General features: G+C 42.1%; 1 protein-coding gene across 1 annotated transcript in view; it reads left to right on the top strand.

Annotated features, from left to right (window-relative positions):
• The window catches only part of MAGI1 (membrane associated guanylate kinase, WW and PDZ domain containing 1), a 301318-nt gene that overhangs the window by 248432 nt on the left and 36741 nt on the right, over positions 1 to 16145 (top strand). Inside the window, 1 exon segment of the mRNA XM_009997017.1 lies at positions 15588 to 15619. Coding sequence (XP_009995319.1) covers positions 15588 to 15619 — 32 coding nt within the window.

Genomic DNA, 16145 nt, shown 5'->3' with positions numbered 1-16145 from the left:
TAGGTGTGCAGTGATCTGAGGCAGCACACCCACCTCACCCAGCACCCTGGGAGTCTGTGCCTTGAAATTACTGGGCGAGTTAGTGTCAAGCTTGCAGGGGAAAGGCAGGTCACCTGCTGAGTCCCTGTCAGGTCTCCCCCTCTTTGCTCTGGCAATGGCAGAAGGGACCCGAGAGGGCCAACCCCCTTGGCCCTGCAGTGCTCCCTGTCCCATGCAGCAGGTTTTATGGACAAGTTGCAGATGGGTGCTCAGCACGTCGCAGGGACGGGCACAGTGCAGGGACAGTTATGCTGACAAGTAGGTGCTGAACTCAGCCCCCAGCCAGCTCTGGGAGGAGGGTTTGATATAAAAGTACTTCTCTGATGCCTTTTCTAAAGTGTTTTGTTTGTGACAAGTCAGCAACAGAAGCCAGTCCGTTTTGATGGGGGACAAGCTGCTTTCTGAATGGACAACTCTAGTCTGTTGTTTTTAAAGACCTATTTCAAGAACTTGAGGACATTGATTCTGCAATTAATAGCAGCTCTGGAGAAAGCACTGCCTTTCTTATACTCCTTCCTTTCCAAGTGCTTTCTGAGTTTTCCTATTTAGATAGTAAATTAAAAAGTAGAGGACAGAATATATTAAGAATCCTCCAATTTTCAGAGGGTGAGTTCCTTAAAGACTTTCAGTACTGGAGAGCATTAAAAAATGCACTGTGTTCTCATGATTAATATATGCATTATGGAGAATATATGGTTGGAAGAAAAATAGCAGCTATTATTAATCCTTCTGGAGAGCTTATATATATCTGGTAACACCATACATTAATTATTTGAATTGTAGCTGACATTTAATAATCTTCCTTATGCCTTGAAGGCATAATGAAAAGATTCGATGAGGAAATAGAAGCAGAGTTTAGTTTTAATAAGATAGTAAGTAGTTCCCTGGTAATCTTGCTGAAGCTCTTTTTTTTTTTTAATTTAATCAAGATACTAACCACATGTTGAGCATTTGCTATCACCTGCCTAGATAGATGCCATATCAATCCCCTTGAACTGCCTCCCTCCCTCCTTCAGGGTCCTGACATTTCCATCTCAGCACAGAGCACTTGCAGTTCCAAATTTCACGCTCTCCTGGTATGGGAGTCAGGACCTATGGTGGCCCTGGATCCAAGGTTAATCACTGAAACATGTTTTTCTTTGCATCCAGAAGAAGGCTTGGCTGGAAGGCTCCCGGGCCGTGGCACCGGAGCTGAGCAGGATGCAGACAGCAACAGTAGCCCCAGCATCAAAACCAGCGGGGTTTGTTTAAAGCTTGTGAAATGGAGCTGGCTGAAATGCATCTGGCACTGAGTGCTGCTGCACTTGAGTCCTTTCTCCTGTAGCTTTACCTCGTGTTGACCCTGCCAAGCCTTTTATCAGAAGTGCTACCCCCAGACAAGGTGCCACTTTTTCTTTTGATCCGATTACAGAAATGTATTTGGCTCCAGTGCCTGCTAAGCTCCTTCAGGGCTCTTGAAGCAGTTCTTTAGCTTTGCTGTCAGTTGTCCTTTCCTCCTCCTCCCCCTGGCGTCCAGTGAAGAAAATGCTCAGGTCTCTCAGGCACCCTTGCTTTTAGCCTAACGTTTGGGTTCAGGGAGGCTTTGCATGGAGCATCCCTGTGACACTAAGGCTGGTGCTCAGAGCTGTCAAAAGGATTTGTCAGAAGCGATTACTAATCAGGAGGAGAAATATCAGAAAGAGATGTTTAAAATACAGGAAAAGCTCTGCCTGCTCCAAACTGCTGCTGCACTCCCAACAATGAGGTTTAATTGTTAAAATCCAAATCTACAGCTGCTGAGAGCAGCTTGTAGGATGTTTCCTGAGATGTGCATTCAGCTGAAGTGCTGAGCTGGGGGAGCAGGTGAGTCCTGCACTTGTCTTTGAGTGAGGAGCAGAAGGATGAGTTCAGGAAGGATGAAAATGAAATGCCCTCTCTGTGAGCTTGGCTGCTCACGTGTTACCTGAAAATCATTTGCAGGACTCACACAAGATTGAGGCAGGGGGATAAATTCATTACAAGAGGAACAATGTCAGGTCTTTCAGACTTTACTTTCAAGAGGCCCCACAGACAGCTTGTCCTATCTATGTTCAGGTTTAATTTTTTATTGTCCCCTTTCTCCTCTCCTGTCTAGGGCTTAAGTGTATTATTGCTGTTGTTTTCCTGTTTCACCTATACATTGTACTGGATAAAACTTGCTGAGTATTTCTCCTGGTTTGGACTTCAACACTTGAGGGGTTCAGGAAGGATGAGCTCCAAGCAGAGGAAGGGTGCAGAGTTGCTCATTTTGCTGTACAGGAAACCAGGTTGGAAGAGCTGCTTTGGCTTAGGAAAATGAAAGGATCATAGTGTCATAGAATGGTTTGCAATAGAAATGAACTTAAAGATCATCTAGTTCCCAGCCTCCTGCATGGGCAGGGACACCTTCCTCTAGACCAGGTTGCTCCAAGCCCCATGCTGTCTGTCCTTGAACACTTCCAGGGATGGAGCAGCCACAGCTTCCCTTGGCAACCTGAGCCAGTGTCTCATCACCCTCACAGTGAAGAATTTCTTCCTCATATAGAGAGGGCAAAATTATTGCATCTAACTATCAGGCATGAGAGACAGGAGAGACTTCAATTAAAAAGAGATTTTAACCAAAGAACAAGTGGGTGTTGTTTGGCCATGAGTAACTTATAATGTAAAGAAGCAGCAAGTGCCAACCCAAGTGCCTGTAAATCGAATTGGGGAAAGCATGAAGTCTTGGCTCCCTGAGGATGAAGTTCAGCACATTTGAAGGGGACATGACATGGTGCCTGTGGCAGCAGAGGAGACACTTGATAACCCAGCAGGTCCATTAGAGGGCTGGGTACTTGAAAGTATAACAGCACTAGAGGTTACAAAATGCAGAATTAAGCATGTGTTTTTGTCCCTGCACTGCTCACTGTGGTTATGTATTTCAGTTATTTTAAAGAACTATTGTAAATAAGGCCACTAAAGGCACACCTTTATTTTGGAAGGTTCTTTTAACCTTGTACCTACCAAGTACATCAAGTACTTTTCTCAAAAAAAAAAAAAAGCAAAGAAGGTAATAATATTTGCCACTTGAAATCCATTTGTCATTGAAGTCTTGTCTATGCACAGTAATCAACTGAAATAAGTAATTCTCAAATACCTCTCCATTCTGCACAGGTTCTATTCATAATATAAGTAACATTTAGTTGGAATAATTTCCCTGCTTCCCAAGTAAGTTTTATTCCAGGGAGTTGTGTCTATGCTGGGACAGGTAGGGGGCTGTTTCAGGACAAGTTATTCTGCAAAACCATTGTGCTTTTTTGGGGGGAAGGGGGTCATTAAGATCTAACATTATTTTCAGTGATAACATTTCTGTGTCTTTTGATGTATTTGGGAATTCCCTCAGATAAAAGACCATTATTTTATAATTCATTTCTCCCCCCCCTTTTTTTTTTCCTTAGTTCAAACTTCAGGTCATCCAAAAATGCTGTGATTGGTTTGTGTTCAGTGAAAAGATTCAAGCAGAGCAGTTTTCATGCAGGTTTAAATGGGCAGTTTCCCTTCAAAGCTTGCATGGAGTGCTCACCAGCATCTTTATTCACTGAAAGGTCGAAAATAGCAGAAACCTGGAGCCTGATCTGCGTAATCCCCTCAAAGATGTGTTCCCACTTTGCTCCAGATCAAAGTGAAAGCGTGCAGGTGAAATGTCACTCACATGTCAGGTGCAAATCAGTGGAGCTAGTAGGAGCTTTCCCTGCTGCCAAATTCACATTACACTGGGGAATGGAAATGAGGCTTTTGAGAAGTTCGTGAGATACAGGCTGGGGTTTCCAAACTAGATGTATTTTGTAGGAAGAACCTATGCAACATCTATGTGTCTAAAAGCCCAACAGGGGGCTCCTGAGTGTTTACCTCCTTTTCAAAGTCAAGTCCATCCCCAACAGGGGAATTTACCCATTTGTAGTTCAATTGAATGGAAGGTGTTTGTGGGGAGGGACAAAGTGGCAATAGGTCCTGCACGTTTGGTCCTTGCCTCAGTGGTCTTAAGAAGGTCTTTGTGATACCTGTGACTACACCAAAGATTTGCAGCGATGGAACAAACTTACAAAGCTCTAAAGCAATAAACCTATTAAGTCTACTTAACTAGATGGACCCTCCCTTGCTGTTCCAGTGATGCTCTTGGTGTGTGAGGGTAATTAACCTCCACCACTTCCCACAGACAGGAGTTAACTCCTTCTTCTTGTGCTGAAAATACATGTTAGATTCAACAACTCTGGATTTGAAGATTCTTTCTGTAGCCTAAAATCAAAGGACATTTTTTTCCCCCTCTCTATTTATCTTGTGTCCATGCCATTGAAGCATTGCACAGTAATATAAAGATACATGTCTTTTTCTTTACACTGCTTGTTGCAACTTCAGGCTCCCCCAGCCAGGGTAGAGAGTTCCGAGATCTTTAGACACACTGGGAAAATGTTACAAACAATATATCATTGTAACTTATAATTGCAAACACATTATAACAGCATGATTGAAATCAGACTCTTCTTTGAGATCAAAAGACACTTCTTTGAGTGTAAAAATATTCAGGCATGAGTGAGCAGTGGCACTGAGCATTAGAAGTCTGAGCTGAGCAAAATCTGTTACTGCTGCTGGTTTTAGAGGACATCTCCTCACTACTGTCTCTGTCCTTCCTGTCCCACCACAAACACCCATCAGTCTGAATCTTAGAAGCAAAAGTATTGTCTTTGTACTTATATATCAAGATTCTCTCCTCACATGGAAATGAAATGTTCCCTTCCTGTCCTTACCAGAAGTGTTGGAAATTAATCATGTAGTGACAAGAACCCAACAACAAAAAAAAGTGCAGTATCTCCCAGTGTTGGAATGAGAGTTTCTTTTCACTTGCTATCCCTAATGATGTAAACCCATGGTAATTAGAGCTGCAATCAGCTATTCAGTGCAGACTTGAACTCTTTTGAACAAGCCACTCACTTCTGTTTGCCCTTTAGGCTTACAGTGAAGAGGGAATTGAAAGTCATGCCACTTAAGCATCTCGCTGCCAGAAAATCTCAAAACTGTCTCAGCAGCTGAAGAATTTGAGAAAAAGTGAGTCCAAACTGCATTTAGGACAAAGATCACAACCTGGGAATCATCTGACCGTTACCACAGAGTGTGTTTGCCTGTGCCAAAGCTTCTGGAAAGGGAAGAAAAGTTCACCGTTTCCAGCAGCGTTTTCAGTTCCTAGTGCTGAGGGAGCAAAGGATTACACTGAGGTCTTTGTCCCAGGTTTGGAACCCTAGGAGCCCCCCGTGAACCTCGTCTTGCTGAGCACAGAGCTGCTGGTAACCAGCCTTGTGCTGCTACCTTTATGGTTGGGTTTCTTACTCTGCTTCCCAGCCCACCACAATGTGGCAGTTTCTTTCCTCACCCAGAGCAGGAGCAGATCAGATTCCTCTCTGACTGCTCAACTAGCCTCTACTCTTTTTGGAAAACCCAAGTCAACACTTTTTTCCTTGCCTTACCTCCTTTCAGCCACCACCAGCTACCAAAGCTTCCAGTCCCTTCTCCTCAGGTATCTCCCATTTGTTCAATCTCTCAGCAATTTGTCACTCAGTACAAAGTATTTTGAGAAGTCTGTATCTCTGTGTAATGCCAAGATTTATTTTTCAGCTTCATTACTTTGTATTCCAAAATGAATACCCTGTCATTCCAGAGTTATGGACTTCCTGATTAAATGGGGATTCTCATTTGGCATTTCAAAATGGGTCTTCAATGTTTCCTCTTTTTAATTTTTGTTGCTATTTCCTTGAAAGAGTTCTGCCTGGGAAGAAAGGAATCAGATTAGAAAAGTCTGTGAATTGGGCTACAAACAGCATGAGAAATGAAATGGGTTTTTTAAAATGTTTTGCAATATTACATTTTCATTTTCTGAAAATAGACAATCCTTGTAAAACTACATTACTGAAACTTATGAATTATGTGCAGGGAAGGAGCAGATCTGGGGGAAACCTTGACTTGGGAGTAGTTGCATCTTTTTTTTTTTCCAAACCACCAAGTCAGTCTTTGTTGTTCTCTTCTCTGTTAAGTGGAGTTACATTCTAACAAGGCCCAGAAAAGCTGACAAGACTTTAAAGCAAGTTTGATGTCACATTTTCTGTTCTCATACAGCCTGATTCTGACGAGGGACTAATATATCAAGGAGCAGATCTAAAAATCAGTTGAAGTGAGGAAAAGATGAAAAAAAAGGAAACGTTGCACATTTTAATATTTTTAATAAGTCTGAAGTTCATACCCCTTATTAGAATTGCTTATGTGCATGTATTTCAACCCACTGTGCAAGCTGATTTTCTTCTGAACAGCTCTGGAGTCTTAGACAGGCCTTTTTGGGGCAGAGCTGTGTACTGTTATGCAGCACCATACCCTGATCACTGGTAACTGGTTTTGTAACCAGTAGCAGGGACTTGTTTGCTCTTTGTGATAAAAATAAGCCCAACTTAACATTTAAAATCAGGTCGTCTTATAAATAATGTTACATTTTGGGATTTCTCAGGGTTTTTCTCCTTCAAAGTGCTTTCCAGGTGTTAATCTTGGTGACATTAGCTAGTTGGATTTGATGATGTGAATTTGCAAGGCTTGGGATAAGTCTGCTTACCAAAAACGTGAAGGAGGAAATGTTGGTGCTGCTGAACTCCATGGCAAGGCTCCCATTAGACTCCAGGAGGCAGCAGGGTTTCACCAAGGTTTTGGAGGCTTACAGATGCCTGCAGCCACAGAGGCTAATTGTTGGTAGCTTGTTCAGACATCAAATAATTTAATGTGCATTACTAATGTTCATACAAATAGTGCATTTGCGGGAGTTGATTAATTAGCATTACCAGGTTGTGCTGGAGTTTCTCAGTGCAAGGCATCCAGTTGAAAGTAAGTGACAAATTTAAATATCAACCTCAAAAAGCCTACAATGAGCTCCCAAAATCCCAAATATAAAAATACCACATCAGAGTTCTCTCTGACTTCATTTCAAGCCTCTGTTATTCAGATGCAATTGGCTTTTCTAAACCCTGGGAGGCTAAGAAACTTCAAACAAAGCACATTGTCATATGAGCACCTTATTTCCAAGCCCACAGCTTGATAATATTATAGTTCTAATAATAAAGGAGAACCAGCATCTCTGGTATGTGAACATTTCAATTGCCTGCAGAATTTCCAGCTCTTGCTGGTGTGATCCATGAGAAGTGCTGCCACTGATCTGTTAGCTGTCTGAGGCAGGAGTGTTTTCCCCTCAGCTACCCTTCATTGACTCCATTTGCACTGATTCTCTTCTAGAAATGAGTAAGCAAATGAAGAGATGCCTGTGAAATCTGCTTTTTGGGTCAGCATTAGTTTTACATCAGTTGCCCTGCATTTTAGTGCCAGTGTGGCCTGTCTATGCTGGAGCTTGTGTCCCCCACATACATGTGTCATGCCAGCTCCAGAGTCTCTTTGGAAGGGTAAAAAAGAACAGTTGCCAATTCATTGCTGGGCATTTTGTCACACATGTTGCATGAATTTCAAAGACTGAGATAATTTCCTCAAGTTTTGAGCTATTTCATGAAGTGTGCTTTAAGGCCAGGATAAAACCTGTCCTTTTAATGAAGGAATGGAACAATTAACATCTTTGGAATAACAAAATAATCCCAGTTTTGCATAACCTTGCATGCTGACAGCACAGTGCTGCTGATGTGCACGTTGAGCAAGGTGCTGCCTTTCTGTGGCAGGAAATCCAGATCTACTTTAAGATCAGTAAGAAAACCAAAGCCTTTGCTGAATACTGGAAGAAAAAAACTGCCTGAAATCTTCCCATCAGGATGTTTTATTGCATGAACCACCTTTTCTTGCAGAAAGCAGTAGGCTTTCAGATAAGCACAAAACAGGAGGTTGCTTAGCAAATGAGAAATGAGTGCTCTGAAATACTTCCTAAAAGCTTTTTTATTTTCCCTCCTTAGCTTGAGGTTTTGAAAGTTGGGGGTTTATTTCCCCTTATGTTGTGATTTGGTTTTGGTATTAAATGCTGAAATGGTCTAAGTGGGGCAACTCAAACCCACACAGTGTTGGTTTATATCAAGTGTGATGTGATGTAACACAAGGTGGCACAGCAGAACCTAACACTCTGCATTAGCTAAGGCAGATTTAGCTGGAGATGTGCCTCCCACATCTTCGTTGGGATTTGCACAGCAGGAAGTGGAGCAGACTTGGAGCTGTGCAGCAAGGAGGGTTTTTCCTCCTACCCTGACATATCACCTGTGTGACATTTGGGTGTGTGTGTACTTGTAAATAATGAGTTTTTATCAGCTACATTGCAGGTAGGTGCAGTGGCTGCTGCCCTGATTAGGTGTTGTAATAACCAGTCCTAACAGAACTAATGAGCTCTGGGGAATCCAAGAAAGGTCTTTATTTAGCACTGTAATTAAGTACATTTGGAGAGTCATTAAAAGCAATAGCAGGTGGGCAAAAATGAGAAGGAAGGATGGCTTTGTAACGAACTTGTGAATGGTTTTGTTCTGAAACAGATTGTTTTTAAATATATAACCTCATGTCTCTGTCTCTGTGTTCTGAATTTATTCTTCTGCATCAGGATTTTATGTTTATTCATATTCATGTTTATTTTTTTCTGGGTCAGGTGGACTTATTTTTGTGATGGGTATAGTAATTTGGATGATACCAGCTCTAAGACCCTGTTACAGCAATGTCTTTTGTGCCAGGAGACCTGCAATGTACCCTGAGCTGGACTTGAGTAGTTGGTAGGGCTTTGTAGACCAGACAGATTTGGTAGAGGAGGCTGAGCTCCAAGGAGATGACACAGCTGGCTGAGGATGGTGGGGCAGGTCATGGCCCTGCAGCTGGGGCACAGGAAGGTAAAATTGGTAGGGATATGGCAGGTGAAGCTCAGTCCCCAGGAGGTTTGATCCTTATGTTTAAGTTTTAGTTTCTGAGAAGTACAGTAGGTATTTTAAGTGCACTGAAGTACTGATTTGTTTCTATAGAAAATGCATTTTAAATCCAATGAAGTCATGTTTTGTGAAAACATCTGCAACTCCATTGTTCTCTAGTAAAGATTTTCTGCCTTAGTGTGCCATGTGTGCATGTGCATCTCCTCAGGGCTGAATCTGGCTAAGCGTTCTATAAATAATAGCTTATTATTAAGGGATGTTATTTATCCTTTATTAGAAATTCTTTGTGCCAAGAGGGCCCTATTTGTAGGCGTCCCCTTTGTGCAGGCTGCTCTCCAAATAGGATATATGAGCCTCTGCCATAAGCCACACAGGTTTAAGAGGGTGGATTTACACCTTGTAACAGTACTGTGATAAGTCTGAAGACAAACACCCTCCCTGAGCAAGATAAATAAAGATGTGACAATAGTAAAACTCTCCTCTACTGGTGTCCTCTGTGCTGAGCTTGGAGAGGCACATGGGATTGGCCTTGAGGTGCTGCTGCCCCTCAGTACCCCCAGGGACATATCCCACGTCCCCAGGCCATGCCATGGAGAAGTCAGCTGAAGAGAGGTGGTTTGGGATGGGCCATCTTCAAAATTGCAGCATGCTCAAAAAATGGTGAGATGTGCTCTAAAGCCTGCAAGTCTTGGATTTTGTGGGATTGTGGAAAAGGTCAGGTATGTTCCTGCATATGCATTTGTATATGTATATGAATATAGATGTCTATATTTACATATAATATGCCTATATATATGGAAATATATATGTGTGCACATGCACACATATCCAGGTAAAAAGGACATGGGGTTTTCTAATTACTTTCCACTTCTGGTGTTTACCTTCTCAAATTCGTGAGGTTCCAGAAATTTAATATCTATGGATATATTTGTTTAAATATTACCAGAGATTTTCATCTAAGCATATGACTTCCAACAGCTTGAGATTCAGGAAATGCTCTTCATTTAATGAGCTTCAAAATAATAATGTAAGAACTGCTGACATGCTTTCAACCATAGGCTAGACAGGTAATAGTCACACTAGTCCTCAATTTCTTTATTATCTTGCTGTCTTGGCATTACCATATGTATCTTAATACATAGTTAAAATTCTATTTTTTAGTAATTAAGTAGCATTTTATTAGCCCATATCTCTTTTATCACCTCTAGAATCAGTCCTGGTTTGAGATGCTGAAAATGTAACTGAGACTTCAATTATGAGGAATTCCTCAGCATCCTGACCAAGAATGAGTAATTGAGGCTAATAAAATTTAACATCTTTAGAGCACCTAGAACTGAAATTCTTGTTAATGGCAACAATATACTGTGCCTCATTATGGGTTGCTTTTTTTGCCAGTGGGTTAATAATGCCTGAGATGGGCTCTTGACAACATGGCTTTCGTAGCGTTGGCACTGAACGTTAACATTAGGAACGTGACATATTTCATTTTACTTGGTAGTTACCCAACTTGATTTATGGCAAGGCTATATTCCTGCAGTGTAAATTATTCTCTCACTTAAAGCTGGTGTTGCATAGCTAATTTTTTTTGCTAGTGCAGTGGCACTCTTGTCATGCAAATCATGATGGTGAGCAGAAAAGTTGGGCAGGGACAAGGTAGGGGTTTCTAGAAGTTGCTTCTTATGCTGCAAATCACTCTGCTGTGTTTTCTTATTCTTTCTCCGGTCTGGAAAAGATAAAATTCTAATTTATTTTTTTTTTATAGTGTTTCTCCTTTATTAGAAATTCTTTCGCAATAGATTCTATAGAATCAAGGAGATTGCTTTGTCACCACCGACCTCCCCTCTTCCCTGGCAGCACTAATGGCCATTAGCGTTAATTATTTAGAGTTCCTTGTTTTGCACACAGAGACCAGCAATCGATGTGCGACGCCAGGTACATGCTTGGGTACCCCCTGTCTCCAGGACTTTACCCCTCATCCTTGATCCAGCCTTTGGTTTTATTCAGCACAGCGTAAGCAGCTCTATTTAGAAAACTTGATGGTTTGGTTGGTTTTTTTATCCAGGCAGGAACATTTCCTCTGTAAATGTTAACCTTGTGACACAGGCTGATATGGTTCTTTTCTTGTCTTTTTATTCCTGTCCTGCTAATTTTCAGCTGTTGTGCATTCTGGGCTTCTTATCATGTAATGGCAAAACCAAATGGGTCACCTTTTCACCTAGGCTCACCTCTGGCTATTTATTGCTGTTCAACATGGATGGTCAACAGGGTGTCCTGATTGGAAATGTTAAGCAATCATAAGAAGTGAAGATCTAGGCAGCTGTTATTTCCTTTCATGTTCAAAACCAACCCAAAATTGAAACATGTTGAGCAGTAGCCACAGACATGGTAAGCAGTAAATAAGATGATGTGTCTGGCTTCTAAACTGGCTCTCAGCAGCTTCAAGCACCGTTGTCCTCTGGATGCATTGTTCCAACTGGTGCTGAATTGTTCCAACTTCAGTTTGAAGTGTATCTTTCAATGGGATTTCTTTTTCTTTGTGATGGAGGAAGAAGTGATCACACCAACTGGCCTTCCCATAACTAGCTGCTCAGATGGGTTAGCTGGATGACACCTGTGGTGCCTAGATAGAAGACGTCCTTGTGATTAAACTTTTGATCATTTTTATCTGCTGTCTCTAGAGCAGAGGGCTGTGGAACAGGGCATGGTGTGTCTGGTGTCCATCTAGGTAATTTTTGAGCATTTGTGGCTTTCTGAGCCCTCACCAGAATCAAGCCTGGGCTGTGTGTGGCATGGATTTGCAGTCACATGTTGCATTCTGTCTATGCTGGGTAAAACAGGATTTGCCACATATTGTGGTCTTCTCATGTTACTTTGGTAGCATAAAGACAAAAGGTTTCTCAATTTTTCCTCTAAATCTGGAGCTACTGCATGTTAGAAACAGCAACACTTGGGGTGACTTAATAGTTTTGTCCATGGCTTCTTCCATGAAACCATCATAGATAGAGTGAGGGTACTGCCAGCTTCCCAGCTCCACACAAGACTGCAAAATTAACATCAGCCAAGTATCATGAAATCAGCTGGGTTGTGGCTTTACTTCATGGCCCTCATCACTCAGAGGATCGTACAGTGTCACACAACAGAAGTGCTGCTCCTGATGGGTAATGGCATTAGGAGTCAGTGCTGAAATCATGGTACAAAACTTGCTTAATGATTTCCATTTTTTCCCCTGTGTTACAAAACGTAGTTGAGCAGATGGAGACAGCCAGCTGTACATAGAGCTTTAGGGAGTACTGGGGAGAAAAGAGAAAGGTTTTTGTTAAGATAAATGTAATAATCTCTGTGATAATTAGTTTAATTTAGATCCTTGCATCTGACTCATTTTTGACTAACCTTGTATGAAGCCTTTCTTGCCTTGCTGATGAGTCTGTGAATTTAGTTTGATTACAATCCCTTTTTTTGTGCTCATGGATTGCTCACTGATCACTGATATTTTTCATTAAGCAGTTGCTTTATTACGTTGTTATTTAGAGGGGAGTAATTTGTGTTTTCTAATTAATTTAATTCCAGGCACATTCAGTAAGTAGCTACAATGAGCCCATTCAAGGGGTTTTAGGTCATATTGACATTGTTTACCAGATGTGCTCATTTATTTTAAAACACTGTTAACTCTGTGGTGACAACAGCTCTGTTTGGTTGCATCACTCTTCCATCATCCCTAATCTGCACCTCCAAACCCCCTCCTAAAATTAGAAGATGCCTTTCAAGTACTAGTGAGAGAAGTCCATAGACACTAAATCACAGAGGCATTATATTGTAAACTGTCAATATAAACCATTACTATTCCATTATTGGATTTGAGGGCAGAGCAGCAGGGATGTGAATGGCTACTCCAACCAGTAAAAAATGGGACAACACCAAAGAGATGCAAACTGGCTATTAAGCCCTTCTTGGTCTGTTCTGAAAAAATAAAAATGAGGTTTTAGGAAATAAGAGGAAGGTTGAGCATCCCAGGCAAGGCCTGGCATGAGCAGTGGCCTTGGGCAGTGATGGGACACAGCTAATGTAATCAAAAGGTGAATGTTGTAGTTCGTAGTTGTCACCATCCCAAACTTACAGACATGGGCTGTTGTTTATATCAGAAGCTTTTCAATAAGACTCAGCATTTTCTTGCTAGTCATGCTCCCAGGATTTGGGAGTTAATCAAGCACTTTGTGTTCATTGCTGTTAAGTACTGTATCCATCCCATCATCTGCGCATGAAAACTACTTATGATACCTGTCATTTGCTCATTTGGCCTGCTGCATCAAGAACCAGGGCTTGTAAATGAGGCCCTAATTAGATGAACAAGTGATTTATTTATTTTTTACAGGAAAATATACAGGCAGGTTATTCCCCCTGACTATAAGCTTGTCCCGTGAAAAACTACTGACACTTGTTAACGTGTTCTGCAGTCACTTATTTTGGTAAAAAGTCAATTACTGCTTGTTCTGCAGCAAAGTCTGGCACAGAGCACTGACACTGTAAGATTGATCAGCCTCTGAAGGACTCACCAAACAATGGCCTTGTATGCATTTTCCATTAGGTTTTCCACTGTTTCCCATCTCTTTAGGATTGGAACAGCCAAAAATGAATGACAAACTTTGAAGGAAAGGTTTGTTCAGCAGTTCACGCTTAGGAAATTTTAACATTAGTGCTTGCGATGCAACAAAGTGAATTCTGGTACAATTTGAACCAACAGCCCAGCTGCATCTCAGCTTTACATTTTGTGGGGAACATTTAAATTGCTGTGATAACTTTTCTGGCTCATTTTGGTCTGTTATGAGTGCATGCATGCATGGGGATCAGTCCTACCTATTGATTTAATGGGAAAGAGCATCTCTTGGAAAGGGAGAGTAAACATGTGTGCATGCATGTGGAAGGGGAGAGAGAGAGAGAGAAGGAGACTCTACTCTCTGTGTGTTTATCTCTGTGATAAATGATGCCTGCTAGAAATGTGACTTGCCATGAACATTATTAGTGCTTTCCTCTTTAAGTGTATTATACAAACACAGGCATCGTCAGCAGAAATGAAGCTGCAGTCTTGATTGTTTAGTTCAAACAGTTTTGATGTTTCATTGTCCCTCCATCAGTCTGTGCCTGGAGGGGTATCAGCTATTGACTAGGAATGCATCAGAGTGATGTGCAGAGCACAGATATTCCTCAGAAGCCAAAAACACTTAATATAAAATACTCACTACAGTTAGGATCCCAGTCTGTGAACAGGCAGCAAAGTGAGATCCGTTTATCATTTTTAATTGTGCATCTTCCCTGTTCAGAACTAACATCTCCCAAATTACCTTATAATGAGCTTCTTCCTAGACAGATTTGTAATTCACTTGCATCACTTATTTATTCTCTCTATAAAAGTTAAGATGAGGGCATGGGGTTTAGCACAAGCAAAACTCATAAAGTATAGAAAGTATAACGCAGCATAAATGCCACATAAATCACATTCTAAAGACAAAAGCAGATTTCAAACATCGGAATTGCTGAGTACTTAATGTGGAGTGTAATCTGTGTTATGGTTTATGTTTGTTATCTGGAGTGTTACACAGAGCAAAATGTGGGGAGTTCCCTCTCCTCCAACAGTGGAGAAAAAGGAAGGTGATTTGCAGAATGCCCAGGAAAGAGGTTTTCCTGTGCTGTAGGTAAATCCCCTGGACAAGTGTCCCCTTTGCTGCTGGGAATTCAGCTATATGCACAAGTAGTCCATAGAAATCCCACTTGAGTTCTCCTGCTCATCACACAGCGAGTAAGAGGCTGCTCCAAAATGCAAAATTGTCCTTGAAAAAACCTTCTCCGGTGCTCTCCCAGTTGTTTCTTCCTTCGCATTGACTGCAACCTGTGTAAGCCCCCCTTCTCCAGGCTCCATACATCCCTCACAAGGGTCAGGACATTTGCAGTGCAGTTTTCAAGCCTCAGCTCTCTGAAATTGTAAATAACAGATAAAATCTCTGGCTTCAAAGATTTACACTTAGGGTGGGCAGGAAGGAAAGCGTGTGTTTTCTCAGTCCTGATCACAGTTTTAGGGATAAAAGCTTACTCCTCTGCATGCTTTTGTTTTCCTTTGCCCAACCCATGCCCTCCCTGCTCAAGCCCTTGTGCATTTTCCTTTCAAACATCAGTTTCTAGAGAAATACTTCTTAAGAAAAAAAAAAATAAATCATAAAAATCAACCTGTTTCCCTTGCGCCGCCGCGATTGGTCCGATAAGAATCGCCAAGCCCATCGTGTCGGAAGGGAACAGCCTGGGCTTAATTGTGAGCTAAGTCTCCCCTAATCCAGGGGAGCATTTGAGATTCTGCCCGAGCGCTGGGTTTGGGCGGCCGCTGAGGGCTGTGGGTTTCTCTGCCAGCCTCCCGGCTGCTGCAGCACCAGTCAGCAGAGCTGATGCAGCTGGAGCTCTCTCCCCCCGCTCCCGGCACTCGCTCGCTCTCCCTCTCCCTGGGCTTTGATTCGATATGAACAGACTGGTAACTCCGAGGCGAGAGGGAGAGCTGACATAACTCTGCAGATGGCTACGTCCGGATGATGCACCTAGGGATTTGTCTTTAAGGAAAGGTAACGTTCAGATGCTAATGTTGATTTTTCCCTTGTTGCCATTTTTCAGGACTGCCGGTCCCAAAGAAGAGCCCAAAGTCGGTAAGCACTTTTCAGCTCCTCTTTTTTGTCCTTTTGCCTGCTTTAGAGGAGAAAGGCATGAGTTTGGTTTGTTTCCTTTGTGGGTTTTGATTGTTTTTTAAGTTGTCTTTCTGTTGCAACCATGATTACCTTGCACGGCTCTTGCTGCATGGGGGGGTAAAGAGGAATATGCAGTACGGGAGGGGGACTTGTTTGCAAATAAAGCCTCAGGTTTACAGATCCTCTTCCCTGACTGATAGAGCTTCTCTGTCATTTAACTTACCAAGAAAAAAAAAGCTATTGTTTCCTTTTGGAAAGATGGGAGGCTCCACCTTCTTGCCAGATAGCAATTCCTGTTGGGTGCTCATGGGCACCAACCTTTTCCATTAACTCCCTGAGTTTTCTGGAGTCCCCCTCGGCTGAATTATTGGCAGAATGGGAAAGCATGCACCTTGTTGAGAGAGACAAAGCGCGAACGAAGCGTGACTACAGTTCCCCGGGAATACAGTGAGCTGGCCAGGTGCTTGCTCTGGAAGCATTTTCCTGC

This window comes from Chaetura pelagica, unplaced genomic scaffold (assembly GCF_000747805.2).
Source record: "Chaetura pelagica isolate M959 unplaced genomic scaffold, ChaPel_1.0 scaffold364, whole genome shotgun sequence".
NCBI lineage: Eukaryota > Metazoa > Chordata > Aves > Apodiformes > Apodidae > Chaetura > Chaetura pelagica.
Note: the sequence above shows the minus strand (reverse complement) of the source record. Positions and strands in the feature narration are given on the sequence as shown.